This window comes from Phyllopteryx taeniolatus, chromosome 16 (assembly GCF_024500385.1).
Source record: "Phyllopteryx taeniolatus isolate TA_2022b chromosome 16, UOR_Ptae_1.2, whole genome shotgun sequence".
In the NCBI taxonomy this organism is placed as follows: Eukaryota; Metazoa; Chordata; class Actinopteri; order Syngnathiformes; family Syngnathidae; genus Phyllopteryx; species Phyllopteryx taeniolatus.
Window position 1 is genome coordinate 7,064,102 of NC_084517.1, and position 16,829 is coordinate 7,080,930.

Here is a 16,829-nt window from a genome sequence, read left to right on the forward strand (position 1 = left end):
GTTTGATTATATCGTGTTTTACTGACACAATCAAATATTAACAAACAAAAACTCCATATTTCCTAAAGGTTTTAAGGGAAGGGCGTTATTAGGATAGGTAATCTACATGCTGAAATTAGAACAACCTGAACAAGACCAGCTGGCACGGTGGACGACTGGTTAGCACCAGAACTGCCTCACAGTTCTGAGGACCGGGTTCAAATCCGGCCCCGCCTGCGTGGAGTTTGCATGTGCTCCCCGTGCCTGCGTGGCTTTTCTCCGGGTACTCGGGTTTCCTCCCGCATCCCAAAAAGAAAAACATGCCTAGTAGGTTGACGGAAGACTCGAAATTGCCCGTAAGTGTGAATGTGAATGTGAGTGCGAATGGTCGTTTGTTTGTTTCTATGTGCCCTGCGACTGGCTGGCGACCAGTTCAGTTCTCGCCCGAAGATAGTCGGGATAGGTTCCGGCGCAGCCGTGATCCTAGCTAGGATAAGCGGTACAGGGAATGGATGGAGGAATGGATAAATAAATCTACAAAGTTTGTGGGTGTCTCAAGAGCATCAATGTCAAAAATGGCTTCCTTTTAAAAACTCTTTGACAGTCGACTTCAGTGTGCCTTCACCGATGTCAAATTTCACCTCCTGTCAAAATATGTGAAGCGTACAACCATTTTCAGAAGTCACTTCAATAGAGTGGACTCACTTGATCTGTGCCGCCTGAAGTGAACGTGCCAAGACAAGGTCAATATTCTGCTCTGTGGGAGCTTTGGAGGGGGTACTTGGACCCTGCTTGACTTCTCGATGTAAAACCAGCAATGATGAAAGTCCAAACGGCAGTGACCGCAGCATGTTTACAGCTCAGATGATCAGTGCAGATACAGTGTCAGCATGCAAACTACGCGCTGTGTCGTGGAACTATTTCCATCGGCATCTCTGCACTCTGCCAACTATAGCTCTCCGCTTGAATCCGTCGGTTTGTGTCCCCCGGCCCCCTCGCTTCACTTGCCATCGACCGCATGCAAGTGGTGTGGAAAGCGGGTGTTCCCGGAGTAAGACTAAACGGTGGGGGTAACCTACCACCATGACTAGAGCAGTTGAGAGAAAGATTCATCCAGAAAGTGTGATCTTAGATCAATCTTTTTTTAATCAACTTTTCCATTGAGCAGCCACTTGCAATTTGAATACTGAGAGGTAAGTAATTATGGCTTATTATTAAAGCACGGGGGTCCCGTGCTACCCTCGATCTCGTCCAATCTCGGAAGCTAAGCAGGGGGGGGGGGGGGGGTCCTGGTCAGTACTGGGATGGGAGACCACCTAGGAATGCCAGGTGCCGGGGTTGGCAGTAAACCCATCACCTGCTCCTGTAAAAAAAAAAAAAAAAAAAAAAAAAACTACAGGTTACACTGTTATCATGGCACTGAGAGCCCTAATAATAATCAATACAAATTCAAACATGTAGCTTGAAATGGTTTGTAAGAATGTGAAGTAATTTGTAGTGTGTGTAACATATTGAAGTAAAGGTATAAAAGTACTTGCAATTACCTGTTGTTTTTTTTTATATATGGGAACAACATAAAGTGAACACTAAAGGTTTTCATTTGACTGCTTGTTGGAGATGCTGTTTGCAGTTCATCTCAAAACTAACTTGTGACAGAATTCAATCAGATCGCTGTGTGGCACGCCTCAGCAGATTCCACGGATGTGTTTGTGGATATGTGCATAACTTTATGACCGTTGAAGTCATTTGATGACAATAACAAGTTTTCAAAATGGGTAAATAAGCAAGATTTGTAGTTTGCGTTTCACATATACAGTCGATCTCCGTTTTGTTTTGTCTTGCTTAGTTACGATACTTTCCAAACCTACCGCAATAAGTACAAATCTGCAAACCATATGATTTTTTTTTTTTAATAGCGTAACTCCTCCAACAGTACACATATCATAAGATATTGTTTTTGAATGGAATCTTAGATACGCGTCAAATCGGCCTCATGCCAGAGAGTCCCAACTCCGTGGTGCAATTCAATTGGTCTATTCGTGTCATTCGAGAGCGGCTCAATATGTAAAGCCATTTCTTTTCTTAACTGCCGCTATATAAATAAAAGGTCACTTCATTCAGACATGCCCGCCCGTACACTATAATAACCCGCCTGTATACTGTAATAAGCCGTCAAAAACGGATTGCTTTCAAATCCACTGTGCAGCAGGGATGCTAAAGATGAACCGTGACATAACGAGGGATCACTTCACTTGCAAACTCCACACAGGCGAGGCCACATTTGAACCCGGGGCCACAGAAGTGCGAGACAGATGTGCTAGCCAGTCGTCCACCGTGTCGCCAAGCAAATTCTACAGTTGCTAGAATTTGTTGCTAACTTGATCAATTGTTGTTTTGTTTTTTTGTACTTGGTATTTAAAGCTTCTAGACAACAACAATATTAGCTCTAATGCAATCGACGTCTAGCCCCAGTCTGTGGCATCGTAAATAGGCCTGCTTCTATTATTTCTTGGCTGCTAATAATTTACCATAACTAAGTCCTTCCCTGATGAATGGAATTTAAATCAAGGTGACAGAATGGACTCAACAGCTAAGAAGCAGCTTAACTTCAACTGGGGCGGTCTCACTTATAAATTCTCCCTCCGCGTGGCACTCGACTACTTAGGAATATCATTAACGAATTGGCTCGGGGCTCCGAAACCCAGGAAAGAATCAATTCCAAAACATTCAAAGTTAGCCTGACATTTTATTCTGAAATGATGAGCTGGTGTAAAAGGATCTAGAAGGATCGTTCGCATCCATGCTAATATTCCCGACTGCTTAAACCAAAATCATGACCGTTTAAGGATGACTTAGGATGGATAAGTCATCTGCTCCTTGATTTACCCGAAACAGTGATCAACAACGTCGTGACAGTGGCATTTTGAAGACGTTTGATCGCTTTCCAGGAGTCTCTTTCATGTAGCACGGTGTATATTGTAACTGCTTCCAAGAACCTTCAAGTGCCCTTTGATGGTTGACCTTCATGGGGCGCTTTGCTCACTATGTCCTCCAGAGCTTAAGTCGCTGGCAGAATGCCCGCACATCTAGATTCGACGGAGAACGCCCACATTCCAGGGTTGCTCCACTCAGAGTGCTCGGCTGGCACGAGGGTGCATAAATGACATACTTAAGTGCACATATATTATATTTTTAAAGTGCAGTGACATTACAAGCACAAACTACTAACTCGTGTTAGCTGTCGTTAGTTAGGACTGCCGAATCATCACCGGGGCAAATTCCGCTCTTCCCCCCACTGTGAAGGGAATGAGAACATTGCTAACATGAGGACCACAGTGGGCATTGGCGCTATTCGTTGTTGCTCGAATGGTTGGGAAAGTCACGAAATACAGAGAGAGTTTCTCTAAATTGGCAACACTGCAAATAAGTCGTTTCTCTTGTTTGCTTGCACTGCTGACACACGTGCAAGCAAACGGAAAATCTCCTCAAAATATGTACTATCGAAGGGGCGTCAACGATGAACTGTGCTATAGCGGGGAAACACTGCAATGTCTCTTTGTCTTTTATGCACACTTTTAATGAATAAAACTGTATAATGATAAGTAATGTGTCCTTGGTTTCAGTGAACATGGCGCAACGGCTGTTGCAAGAAAGTGAGAAGGATGGCCGCTCGGGTAAGACACTGTCTACGGCGTCTATCTAACAGGAAACCTACATTCTACTTTTTTTGTTTTCTTATTTAAAAAGTCTTCTTGTTAAACCACGCACACAATAATTCTCTGCAAAACATCCCAACTGAAATCACATGTTAACGGAATAACATGCACAGCAGCATGTCACTTGTTGCAAAGCATAAAAATTCGACATGTTCACAGTAAGTCAAGCTGTTTTGTGGTTACCACGCAACCACCATGTATTATTGAGTACTTGTTTCAACTGTGAATAGCACACAATTCAGCCATTTTCACAATTTCTCACGCATGAGAATACATTGTCAGAGGGCAAGGAGGAGTGAAGATAACAACAAAAAATGTCATTTTTGTTATTGTTTTTAACTTTAAAATTGTATATCTATGGACTAGTCATTTTCCATCGAAATAGAAATAAATACTGCAATATCATGGGTTAGTGATAGGGGCAAGGTGTGGTTATAAAATAAAAATACCCTTGAAAATAACACAGAGCATCCAGTTTGTCGAGATGATATGGCAAGTCAGTGCTAAATGTCTTCAACCAGGAGAATGCAAGGGATTAAGTGTCACCATCTGATTTGTTTGACCTGACGTATCCCGACCATATGTCAGTCCAGCTATGACAGATGTTTTGCTTTGCCCTGAATTATTCCAAAGATCGACAGAGAGACGGTGGCAGTGTTTGATTTCATGTTTGTGCTCACTTACAAGCCATGTTCCCTACGTTGAATGTTTTTGAGAAGGGGACGACTTCATGAGACGGAGGTGAATGGTCTGACCAATGCCAATGTCCTACTTGGCCCACTTGCACTTGCTATTCATTCATCTTCCGTTCCTCTTCTCCTCACGCGGGTCGCGGGCTTGCCGGCGCCCATCCCAGCTACCTTCGGGCGAGAGGCGGGGTACACCCTGAACTGGTCGCCAGCCAATCGCGAGGCACATACAAACAAACAGACAAACAACCATTCGCGCTCACATTCTCACCTACGGGCAATTTAGAGTTGTCAATCAACCTAGCCTGCACGTTTTTGGGATGTGGGAGGAAACCGGAGTACCCAGTACGCCACACGAGTCCTCAGAACTGTGCTAACCAGTCCTCCCCCATGCCGCCCTATTAGTTGCTATGTTATTTATATGGGGCTTTACAGAGTAAACAGCTACTTCTTTGCAGAGTTCCAGGCTTGAGTGAATATTGTGTCAGCCCACAAATGCTCTAACTGTGAACTTTTGAAATGTTTTCTCATTTTCTATTCATTTTGAATATACTCAGATTTTTCCTTGTCTTTTGTACTGCAGTTTTGGGAATGCTAACGGTGCAGGTGGAAAGGGACCCAGTTGGTAAGTCGGTGGCCCCCGTGTCCACACCGGCCAGCGGCACCAGGGCCATCACTGTCTTTGACGACAGCAGGAAAAGCATTCGTGCCGTCGATGGGTCAGGCTATCATCCCTCACCTGAAGAGCTTGCGAAGATTTTGAGCGTTATCGATGGCGTTGGGATGCAAGTGATGCTAGATGAGGTCACAGTCACCCCTAATGAAGCACAGCCTAAATTGGTTCATACAGAAGTCAACAGAGTTCCAGTCAAAGAAATGCAGCCTGGGTCTAAAGAGAATTATATGCCGTCAAACAGCCATACAAGTCCTAACTCTGAAGCTCAACTGACGACAGAGGTCGCTAGTTCGAGTATGAGGTCAGAGGAGGAGGCAAATGTGATGGTGGTTAGAGAGGTGACCATGGAGGATCGCGATTTGGAGGCAAGCCCAATCACTCTTATGTTCCTGGGCTACACTGATTCTACAAATTCCCAAGAAGACTCTAACATGCTAACTGCAGAGCGAGTGATTATTACAGAGGACGGTGAAGAACACAGTGCTGCAGATCAAGAGGTGGGCAAAGAGAGTCCAAGTGACATGTATCAGGGCGTTCCCCTGAAGGAAAACGATCAAACATCTCAAGTCCAGGAAGATCATGCAAATAAGGAGTCATCCTCACCCGCTGTCGAAGAGCCAAAAGGCCCTTCTAAGCACAAGACCTGTCAGTGTTGCTCTGTCATGTGACAATTTATATCATTTAATCATACTTGTATTTTGCTACTCAACCCAATAGATATGCATTGGATCTGTTCCCTCCATTTCACTCAGAGTATTAGAATGTCGTAGGCCTCCAGTAAATGTGTACGAGCAGCTTCACTGAGCTCCCTTTAAAAAAACAAACTTTCAAAAGCACTTTCTCCGCCTAGAGGAGAAAGGCAGGAAAATCAACATCCACCGCGCATGTGCTAACTCATCAGTCAACTGTGTAACATCTTTTTTTTTACCTCGGGACTTTTTGTGCTCCTCGTAACCAAAGTCATGTTTTACATTGTACAATAATAACAATAATAGTAGTAATTTGCAGTTGAATGCACATTTTTAGAAGTTTTGGCATAGTAAAAATCAAGTTTACCTTATGTGTAAGTGTTTAAAATGGAGTCTACTACATCATCTCATCACCACAAGTCCATAGTACGGGTATCATCGGTTTGCAATGGACCCTTTACAATAGCCATTTGCATTCGACAAAATGAAATGTGTACAATACTGTCTGTTAAACTTGAATGTCTACAGTGTGTCTGTCTCTAGCTCCTCATGAAATATGTCCTGCCTCTTAGAGAGATTTTGTTTGTGCCCATCTCACATGACTCACATGACGAGAACATGCTAAGTAGATCTCCTGCTTTATCATCTGGATCGTTCATTTCCGCTGAGGTTGCTGCTGGATGACTGCAGTGCTACAACCACAGGTGAGTTTCCTTGAATAAACAATAGCATGCATTTACCTTTCTATGAGTTTGGAATGCAAGCCTTTTGAAAAGCAACCAACATTTAAAATGTGATATTGCTTCAGAACAATGTTAATCCATATCTGCTCAATGGTTGGATCACAGGGGGCTGCAGCAGGTTTTGGTGCCACAAAAACAAATTTCCAGTATCATAAAATAACATCCACCATACAAATGGAATAAACAGGTTAAGCTCATTTAATGTCTTTCTGTTGGAGATGCTGCCGCCTGTGTTGCTAATCCTTGACTGCAGCGTAAACATAAAGCTCCTCAATACAGGTGTAAATATAGCCTCGTAGATTTAAACCTGCACGCTGGTTAAAGAGATTACTTTGAAATACTTTTATACGCCACTCTATTCGTGCTTTGTGCGCACGTTTTATATAGTGTACCACTGCAATGACACACAGCTTGTATAGTGACAGTTTTAGATAGGAGGAAGTGATACTGTATGCTGGGGTGCTGGCAAGGATTTGGTGCCCTATGAGAACAAAAATCGCATCACATTGGATGCCACCCCTTCAGTGCCAGAAACTGAAAATATTCTTTTCTAGGGTTCCTGTCAGTCAAGGGCCCTTCGAATCAGTGGCGTGCGGTGAGGTTCATGATTGGTGTAGGCACTGACTACGTCACGTGACTGTCACGTGACGTCTGGAACTCAACATTGCCACATGCTGGTTGTGGCACCGTACGTACCAGACTCCACTGTGCACTTTTAGTGGCTTTTCTGGTCGATAAGAAAGACTAAATGTCACACACTTTCATGAACTATATTAGACAGTCTGTTAAACGTCAGTAAGTGCACTACATGTGTGATCAAATCTATATTATTGCCGATGTAATGAAGAAATACCAATGTCTCTTGTGTGAAGCCACGGACCAATCACAGCCTGCCTGAATGGATGGACGTGGGCGTGGTCTCTTGAAGCATCACGCGAGCGATGACTCAACGTGACTCGGAGCTGCGCTTCCTATCCATTTGAACAGGAAATATGAAAATTCTGCTATTTTAATGATGAAATCATTGAAATTATTGGATTGAACAAGAAAATCGATGTGAAGCACAGTCCATAGAACTAAAATGGAACAATTGAATGTAATCATGAGGTTTTATTTACTATTCACATGCAGTGGAAAGGAAAGACCACCAGGAGGCAGTGAGGCTCTGGCTCACTTGCCTACCCTGACCGCACGTCACTGCCTTGGAGTGCTCCTGGCTGCCAGGGACAGCTTTCCCAATACAAGTCAATCCAATTGAGTGATAAAACACATTTGCTCCCCTCTAAAAATATGCGGTGTTTGCTCTACGGGCAAAGTGCTGAGATGATAAGCGTCTCCATGGTTGACAAACTACCATTTGTGCCAAACAAACAGTCATTGTTTGTGCAGGTTAAAAGATCATAGACACCAAAACACTACTATTTTGTGTATACTGTCCAGTTTTTTTTTATCAAAATACTTGTTCCATTACACCTAGCGAAAGCTAAAATGTAAGAAAATTCAGTTGTAGAGCTTTAACATTTCATTCTTCTGGAAAGACTTTGGACACAGTGTTGGAGTGTGTCGAATTGCAAATTGTTTGCCTGTTGTTGCAGAACAAAATTTGTGAAGTCATGTTGGACTTGAGGGTCTGGCTCATGAGCTCCAGTACGGGTCATCCCATAACTGTCTGATGGGTCAGGGTCCTCATGTTCTTCCACACCAACTGTGTCTTTATAGACCTTGATTTGTGCACTGACGGCATTGGTCATGCTGAAACAGAAGAGAGACATGCCCAAACATTTCACACAGACTTGTCCAAAGTCTTATGGCTAACTTCAATTTCTTGAGTGACCCCAAATGACTAACTGATAAGAGGCATACGATATGTGTGGCTTTTATTGTTAATCAAAGGACTATAAAAGACAGTTGATGCCAAGAAGCATTATATTACAGATGGACTATATTGCACAGGGTGCAATTGCTGCAGTGTGAACACCTTCTAAGTATCCAGGTGTTAAAGTGGCATCCTCAATTCTCCAATTCACTGTTGTAATTGTTTAAATACAGTATATATCCAAACATATAATTAAGGAAAACTGTATTTCAATTGTACTAATAAAGGTTTTTCACATATCTCATCTCTAAATGCAAGCAACCCTTCAGTATTTCAAAAGCTTACCACCATGGAAACAAATACATCGATGCGAAGGTGCCAGTCGCCAGCCTCTCAAGATGATGATGGTCTGTGGAAGATGGATTCCAAGCTTGTGGGAGAAAATACAGAAACGGCAAACTGCCCCTCATCGAGTATTCCTGGTGAGGTGCCCATAAGTGAAGGCAAAGTGATTCAGAACAAAGTGTTAGCCAGTGAAGGTAGCGATCATATGTTTAGACCACTTCGACTTCCACTATTGCCAGGAGAGAGCAAGAATGACGCAACCACATGTAATTTCAGTGTGACCGTTGTTTTTGGGGCAGGTGACGACACAGAGGCTAAAGCTAATCCCACCAGCTTACGCTGGCATCATAGTGAAAGGCAGTCACTGGCAGCACAGAGAGAGATTGTGGAACTGTCAGCAGATACAACACAGATTTCTGGGGACTTCAAATCCTTATTCCAAATGCTGAAGACCACATACCCAGGACTCCATTCGAAGGAACAAAAGAGCAAGACCAGTCCATGGTGCAAGTGGAAACCTGGGGGGAAGCTGATGATGACACATTTCCAAACACTGAGGACAAGTTTGAAAATGAGGCCCATTTGGACAACAAGGTAGGAGACGAAATACAACAAGGACATTTAGCTAAGCCTTTGAGGGCCTCAAAAAGCAATGGAATGACACTCATGCAACACTGCAACGTACCAACAGAATTCTTCAAAAACAAAGAAAACATGACTACTCAAGCATTCAGTAAGCCAAATGGAGAGAGGCAAACAGAAACCAAAGAAAATGCAGAGCATTTTCATACCGACTCAACAGATTCCTTGGTAGAGAGCGACAAAGGCACTCGTGAGGTACAGGTTCACACAGAGGCTTTTGGAAAAGTGCATTTAACTCCATCCAATGAGAAACAGAATAAGGGGAGAAGGGCAAAGCACAGAGATGAATTTTGGAGAATAGCTTCAGATATTCTTCAAGGCGAGCAACTACTTCAGCGTCTGCAACTGGTGCAACAACGCCAGGAGGCAGATATGTGCACCTGCCGGGAGGTTAACCACGAGAGGGAACATGAGGAGAAGTGTATGACTAAAGTAGATTTGGCAGCAAGTGGAGGGGACCTGTCTGGTGAAGATGAGAAAAAAGAGATCAGATTTCACAAAATGAATTGTGACTGTACAAAGACAAGCCTGTTGGAGAGAGAAAAGACTGAAGAAACTGGGAGTAGAGAAGCCCAAGAAAAGACGCCTGCACAGCCTGAGCACCATGATATTGCCACAAAAGAAGCAGATGATTCTGATGATACTGCAAGTGTCAGTTGGGTGTGTGCAGATTGGATTCCAATCAATTCCATTGAAACCATTTCCACACCAACGTCCCTTCGATCCTCCTGTCACCGCTTCTCTGTCACAGAGACCTCAATGGAGAGGCCAATCCATGAGGATGTCCAAGGGAAACAGAACCTGCAGAGGGCTGGGGGGATTCTAAACCTGGCAGATGATCCAGATGTCCTGGAGATCCCCTTTAATACCAATATCGTGTTTGAACTACTTCCCACAAAAATAGGTCCAGGCCAGGACCGTGAACGGCAGTTCTCCGAACAGATGATGCCGGAGGATGGGGTAATTCGGGAGAGTGGGAGAAGACTTGGAACAAGTGCACAGGGGGAAACCCCAAAGGAGCAAGGTAAAGGGGAGGCCCATCAATTAAAGAAGACACAATTGCTGTTTGAAGCTTTCCGGCAGGAGAACACACAGGGTCCGACCAGACTAAGGAAACCCCTTTCTACATCGATGACAGATCAAGTTTATCCCACAGTGCTGGAACGCACACGTAGCCTGGATATGTTTTCAACTTCAGAGAAGGTGAAAAGTTCTGAAAACCTACAATCAAAGATTCCAAGCGGGGGATCTCGAGATAGGGCACGATTATCTCCCTACCCAAAGCAAGAGAAAAATGTCCTTCTCTCCAGAAGTTCAGACTCCATAAGCTCGGATGTCTCCACACAAGTGGAAGAAAGTGGCAAGTCAGTAGGGATGGACAAAGTAAAGCAGGAAGCCACTATGCTCGAACAAAATCCGTTCTTCAAGTTGCGTCCAGCATTGGCTCTGAAGCCAGAGGTTGAGAAGGAAATCCGGGACGCAAAAGCAAGAGAAGACGAGCTTCGCAGGCAAAGACGCACTCTGTATGGAGAGAAGCGACAAAGTACAGAGGAGGGTGACAAGCTGCCACGCACATCGACTGTCATACCAGGTGAGATTGTAGAGCAGAGCAGGGCTGTCAAACCAATGTTCATTGCCAGCAACATTGGAGTTATGGTTTCCCTCATAGGGTTGCTTATTACGATGACTTATGTGATTCCACATCATGTATGTTTGTCAAATGGTATTACATAAGTAGCCCTTAACATAACATTTTTACTCACAAATTGAAGCAATGATTGTCTTCAGTACTATCGCCTACTGCTTGCTTCTTATTAAATCATAATTGTCCAACAGAAAAACCTTTGACTCATTGGTAAGCCATAATTGTGGCCGTTTTAAGATCTATACAGGATCAGTGTATGTAAAAAGTAGAGCTCCTAATAATTCATGTGTACACTTAACAAACATAGCACAGACCTCCAAGCAAACACAGGCCTAACACCCGTCTCCTGTAGTTGAATCCGAGTTTTCACAATGAATGAATGATGATGATTGATAAGAATGAAATAATTCATGAAAAACAATAGTAGTCCATTATACGACTAAAGATAGACTACATCGTCGGCACCTACAAGCGCGCTGCTCTTTAATATGACGGGGAATTTTGAAAAACCTTTAGAGAAAGGAAAGGGAATGAATGATCTTCTTGGTGGATGAGGCCTTCTTGCCTTTTCTCCTAAACAATGTTTCATAGAACAAAACCAAAACGTGATAAACCCGATAAAATGATTCTACAAGTTAATGCAAAATGTGGGTTAAAAGTCATCGCACCATCAAATAAAATAATAGCCCTGGAACACGTGAGCCTTGATGAAAGCACTGTCTCCCTGCATCCCCCACAACGGTGGTAGAGATCATCAGAAATGACCGGCTAACTATGAAAGTGTTTTAACCATATGAATTCCTTTGGGATAACCAGTATCAAAGAATAAATCGGAATAGCTAATGATCGCCAACTAGATATATGAATACTCACTTGTTGGGTACATGAACAAACTTAGCTATGTTTTCCTCACTTGTTTGCATGCCAGAGCCACCAAGCCTGTGACACAATGGTACTGTATATGTGCATGATATGGGGCAATAAGTATGGCTGGCTTGAACGTTGGTACAGTAGTTTGAAAATATTCTGAATAGGGTTTGGGAGCAGTACAGGGAAGACACAATCTCGTAGGATACTGAGCAAAAGCTTCAATTTTCTGCTAAGGTCTGCTGTTTTGAAGCCATGAGCTTCACATTTTCAGTTTTTGATCGTGATAGCAAACGGCCAAGAGGGATTTTTGGATTGAGGCAGATGTGACGATTGTATAAGATGCATTGGATGCCTTTGAGTAGCACTCTGATCCTTATTTCTTAACACATCCTGACCTTCTTATCCTGTCTGGCACATACTGTAGATGAACGACCTTCTCTGTTACCAACACAGTGTGCTATTCGGGGAACAGGATCAGCCACTAGTGTTGACCCTGTCACAAGCACTTAGACAATGAAACTCGAGGAGGCCAAAAACCAAGACGATATCTGGATTCATTAATGTGGGATACAATACAGTTGTTGTGTTTAAATCTGAACACATTGTTCTGAAATGAATTCAGTGAGGGTGTTTAGAGTTGATCTGCAAGATTTCAGTGTGTTGCTGTTGCATTAGTGCCCCGCAGGAGAGTTGAGAGACACAACAGTCCTGTACAGCCAGTCTGGGAGTGTGTTGTTAGTATTTTTAGCTTCTGAGACTGCGAACAATGTGTGGGTTGATGTAAGGTCAAAATGGCCACGTGACAGTAATGCCATGTGACTGGGACTGGGATCAATAGAAACCATGAGCTGCACATCGTATCATCAAGAAACATGAAATGTCATGCTTGCTTTATTCCTCATAGTTACACTTGGGTTATTTTTGGATTTGGAGTTGCTCCTGTGCTAAACGCTGGTCTTCATAATGACTGTACTAAGCCAACAACTAGCTAGTAGACTTGGATCCCCCCGATGTCTAGAGCAGAGGGACGCAAGATTTTCCATTTTGAGGGAAAGTAACAATACTTGAGTCAAGTTGGTGTTTAAAAACAACCCAACATATTAAACATACTGCTAATGTACAAGCTTTTGAAACACGTCACACAGTTCAAATTGTCTTGGAATATTTTGGTGTATTTCAGTGAGTACTCTATGATGGGTTAGCATTGATGGGGTGCAAGAAAAACCTACAATGTCATTCGTTGCTCTGAAAGTAACACAAATCTGACCAGATTTGCACTTTGCAAGACCACTGAAAACATGCATAGGTCACAGCACAACTTAGTACTTTGATTCATTTTCTTTCAAGAATGATTTTTTTTTGTATTCTGCAACGCATGAGATGTAAATGAAAAGAAAAAGTAGCACCTGAAATGCAATTTTCTTTCCATTTCCCCCTCCCCCCGTCTTAAGGTATAAAGCAACAGTCTCGAGGTAAACTGGAACGCCTCTGGCCACCCCCCTGCAAGAAAGAGCAGCTTAAATCTGAAAAGACTCAGGTAATATCGATGACATTAATGTGTTCCATGTTTTCTTGGACATTTTGTGTCTGCTTTTCCAGAATGTAATCTTACCCTGTTAAATTGGCATCTCTCCAAATAAGAACTGGAAAAAGATGATTGGATTATCACTTGCTTCTTGATAGAATAAAATGACTTTGTCATTGTATGGGCAGATACAAGGAAATCGGGAGTGAGGCCAAAAGTCATCATTGTTGTGTTTCGGTTGCAAAGAGCTGATAAGAATAGTTACAAACACCCTGTGATGAGTTTGTTGTCCTGCAAGGTCAACACTAACAGCAGACTTGAAGGAATAGCTAATACTATTTGTTTTCCCAATGCTGCCTGAAATTCAAGTGGCTCTGGTGTTCTGGGCTGAGAAAAGCGGCAAAAAGTCATTTCTCCCACTTGAATCATCACCACAGGGGCCGAGCGTGCACAGAGCAGGAAGTCAGCGGTCTCATCTGTGGCAACGCTGGGAGTTTGGTCGGATCAATGGGCAGCCGTCAGCAGAAAAGGACTGAAGCTTGCCAACTCCGACACTCCAAACGGATCAAATACCCTTACTAAAATCGTGATCAAGCAGTAGTTAGTTCCTAATTCAATATTGCTGCTCTAAACCTGCGTCATACATTTTGTTTTACTTAACTATACAAATAGGACGATTGCTATATGAGTCATTCAAACTGCTCGAAGTGCGAGAGGACTCTGCATCTTTGTACAATTGTCAAAAAATAAATGTACCGGCAGATAACTAGCAACCCTTTATTGCTCAGTGACTGTTTTTTTTGTCAATGTCTTTCTGTCTCCAAAGTGTTCTCTGTCAATTGACTGTCTGTCTGTTGTCGTACTAGAGCGGCTCCGACTGCCGGAGACAAATTCCTTGTGTGTTTTTTGGACATACTTGGCAAAATAAAGAGGATTCTGATTCTGATTCTGATTCTGAAATCCACAGTATTCTATAGTCATATTGTTTTCATTTTTCTGGTCACAGTTTACGAGTTTAACATTGCATTACATGAATGAATTCAATAAAATGAAACCAATTTTGTGATGATTTATAAGTGGTCAAACCCCAAAGCAGACTCAAAGCATCGTAGAAAATACATAAAGTCTGTATTTGAACAACATAACAAATAAAGAAGAACAACTGTCCAACAAAAAGTGCAATAATACCTATGGTATATCTAAAAGAAGCAAGGTAACATTGAAAGAAAAAGGTGTAAATAAAGTGACGTCAATAAAAGTGGCACAATTTGAAGGTTCGGACCTCCCTATCTCCAAGAGGGATATATGATATTCACAATTTTCTCAAATGCAGCATTTGTTGAATGGAGTTGCAAAAAAACATCAGACAAACACAGCTTTCGAAACAAATACCACACAAACATGCAAGTAATACCTGCTCCTTCAGTGGGGATTCACCCAAATTAACACCACGATCACTTCAAAATTATAGAAACCGTCGATACAAGACAGAACACAATATGCTGTAAGTAACAGTACATAAATGTGTCACATAAATGATCTGGAGAAGTTCAGAATCCCAATTTATCGAATAACAACATTTGTTTTTTTAATTTATAAAATACATCATACAATAGGGCGGCACGGTGGACGACTGGTTAGAGCGTCTGCCTCACAGTTCTGAGGAGCGGGATTCAATCCCCGGCCCCGGCCGGCTGTGTGGAGTTTGCGTGTTCTCCCCGTGCCTGCGTGGGTTTGCTCCCTCATCCAAAAAACATGCGTGGGAGGTTCATTGAAGACTCTAAATTGCCCGTAGGTGTCAATATGAGTGCGAATGCTTGTTTGATTGGCTGGCGTCCAGTTCAGGGTGTACGCCGCCTCCTGCCCGATGACAGCCGGGATAGGCTCCAGCACTGCCGCGACCCTTGTGAGGACAAGCGGCATACACTCCTTGAAGTCTCAGTGCCCTTTGCACAATGGTCATTGCACCGGACTATTGCGTCATTAGCCATTCGAACTGAGGACTCTGCATCTTTTTGCACAATTGTTGTTTGTTGTTGTTTTTTGTCAATGTCTTTATGTCTCCAAAGTGTTCTGTAAATTGACTGTCTGTTGTACTAGAGCGGCTCCAACTACCGGAGACAAATTCCTTGTGTGTTTTGGACATACTTGGCAAATAAAGATGATTCTGATTCTGATTCTGAAAATGGATGCACGGATGGATGGATAGTAAAAAGGTAGTTTTAACCATGGCGAGCAATGGTACCAATGGTAACAATGGTAACAATGGTACAGTGAATTTGAAACTCGGAGTCCTTCATGATGTGAGTGAAACAGAATATTGGTATCTGTATTTCACATGGGTGTGGTACTGTTGTACTGGCCGTTGGGACCGTCACCAACCCATGCGGCCTTTTCTCTTGGTAGTATCTGTTGTTAAGACGGTGACTTTGGCGTTTTACTTTCACATTTACACATTGGGATTGGGTCATTTTTTGGTCTACATACATGGCGGGGATAGATATTAAGATGTCAACCCCTTCGGGCATAGCTCAAACTGTTTAGCTTGTATTATGGGCAGCCATTAATGTAAGTGCCATGTTTGTATAGCAAATGTTATATGGAACAGTAATAATTGAAGGAATGTTAGCCATGGCCTTGGCACTGTATAGTATGTGGCTTGTTTCTTGTTTACTACAACGATCTAGGAGAACATGGATATTTAGAACTGCCAAACTTGTAATATGGGGAATAATTTGGGGAGTGATATCTCTCCTCCTATGGTATAAATGTGTTACTCAGATAGCTTTAATAACCTGGTTAATGACTTATGCAACCTTCTTTACTTTGCCCCCTACCACGAAAAATAGAGGGTCTAAAGTTCAGCCTGTTGTGCTCAGTGATCTAATCAGGACTGGATCCCTTAAACGTAAGACTGGGGAACAACCCTCGCCACCCTCAAATGATTGAGTAGGCTGTGGGCCCAATGGTTAAGATCATCGCCTGCCACTGTGGGGGACCTAGGTTGAAGACCCTGACCGGACCATCCGCCGACATCCCCCGGACTCACGGCTGCGGTGTCCTTGAGCGAGACACCCATACCCCGAAATGCTCCCCGGGCGCTTCGGCTGCCCCCTGCTCCAGTGTGTTCCACTAACATGTGTATGTGTTCACAAATTTCGTGTGCATGCATGCATGTTCATGACAATAAAAGGTGATTTTTCTTCTTCTTCTTCTTCTTCAATGCATTGCCTTCTATGGGAACGTCGACCTCCCCAACATGGCCGCTATATCGGCATGTTGGGTTAGGCGGGCTGCTCCATTGCGCTGGCGTATATACCCAGGCATACACAATGAATGGGAATGGGAAACACTGGCACCCAGCGTGCCAGTCTTTTTTGCCACGGACTGCCACCCGTGCCAAAGGTTGCCGACCCCTAATATATACTGTTATGTACTATTTCTTTTACTCGGATAAAAGTTGTATTCAATTATTTTTAGCCTCGAACGTGACC

At 43.1% G+C, this 16,829-nt stretch overlaps 2 protein-coding genes across 3 annotated transcripts; both read left to right on the forward strand.

The window, feature by feature from the left end:
- The first annotated feature begins 256 nt into the window (after nt 1-256).
- Nucleotides 257-6,240, forward strand: LOC133465986 (uncharacterized). Its single transcript, XM_061749221.1, has 3 exons — nt 257-1,172; nt 3,603-3,653; nt 4,968-6,240. Exons 2-3 carry the CDS (start codon nt 3,608-3,610, stop codon nt 5,726-5,728), a joined length of 807 nt encoding a protein of 268 aa, XP_061605205.1. The 5' UTR covers nt 257-1,172; nt 3,603-3,607; the 3' UTR covers nt 5,729-6,240.
- A 107-nt stretch (nt 6,241-6,347) lies between these two features.
- LOC133465985 (uncharacterized) lies at nt 6,348-16,546 on the forward strand. Of its 2 annotated transcripts, XM_061749219.1 has the most exons (5): nt 6,348-6,453; nt 8,627-8,790; nt 8,953-10,886; nt 13,262-13,347; nt 13,773-15,512. In XM_061749219.1, exons 3-5 carry the CDS (start codon nt 9,155-9,157, stop codon nt 13,869-13,871), a joined length of 1,917 nt encoding a protein of 638 aa, XP_061605203.1. In that variant the 5' UTR covers nt 6,348-6,453; nt 8,627-8,790; nt 8,953-9,154; the 3' UTR covers nt 13,872-15,512. The 2 variants fall into 2 exon arrangements, with proteins under 2 accessions (XP_061605203.1, XP_061605204.1); XM_061749220.1 differs by lacking the exons at nt 6,348-6,453; nt 8,627-8,790; nt 13,773-15,512 and adding an exon at nt 16,215-16,546 and having other exon boundaries at nt 8,916-10,886.
- The last annotated feature ends 283 nt before the right edge of the window (nt 16,547-16,829 follow it).

Bases quoted from the DNA above. Each gene is read 5' to 3' on its own strand.
- LOC133465985 (XM_061749219.1), top strand. From the start codon at position 9,155: ATGGTGCAAGTGGAAACCTGGGGGGAAGCTGATGATGACACATTTCCA. The intron at 10,887-13,261 runs GTGAGATTGTAG...CCCCGTCTTAAG, and splicing joins CACATCGACTGTCATACCAG to GTATAAAGCAACAGTCTCGA. The intron at 13,348-13,772 runs GTAATATCGATG...TCATCACCACAG, and splicing joins TTAAATCTGAAAAGACTCAG to GGGCCGAGCGTGCACAGAGC.
- LOC133465986 (XM_061749221.1), top strand. From the start codon at position 3,608: ATGGCGCAACGGCTGTTGCAAGAAAGTGAGAAGGATGGCCGCTCGG. The intron at 3,654-4,967 runs GTAAGACACTGT...TTTGTACTGCAG, and splicing joins TGAGAAGGATGGCCGCTCGG to TTTTGGGAATGCTAACGGTG.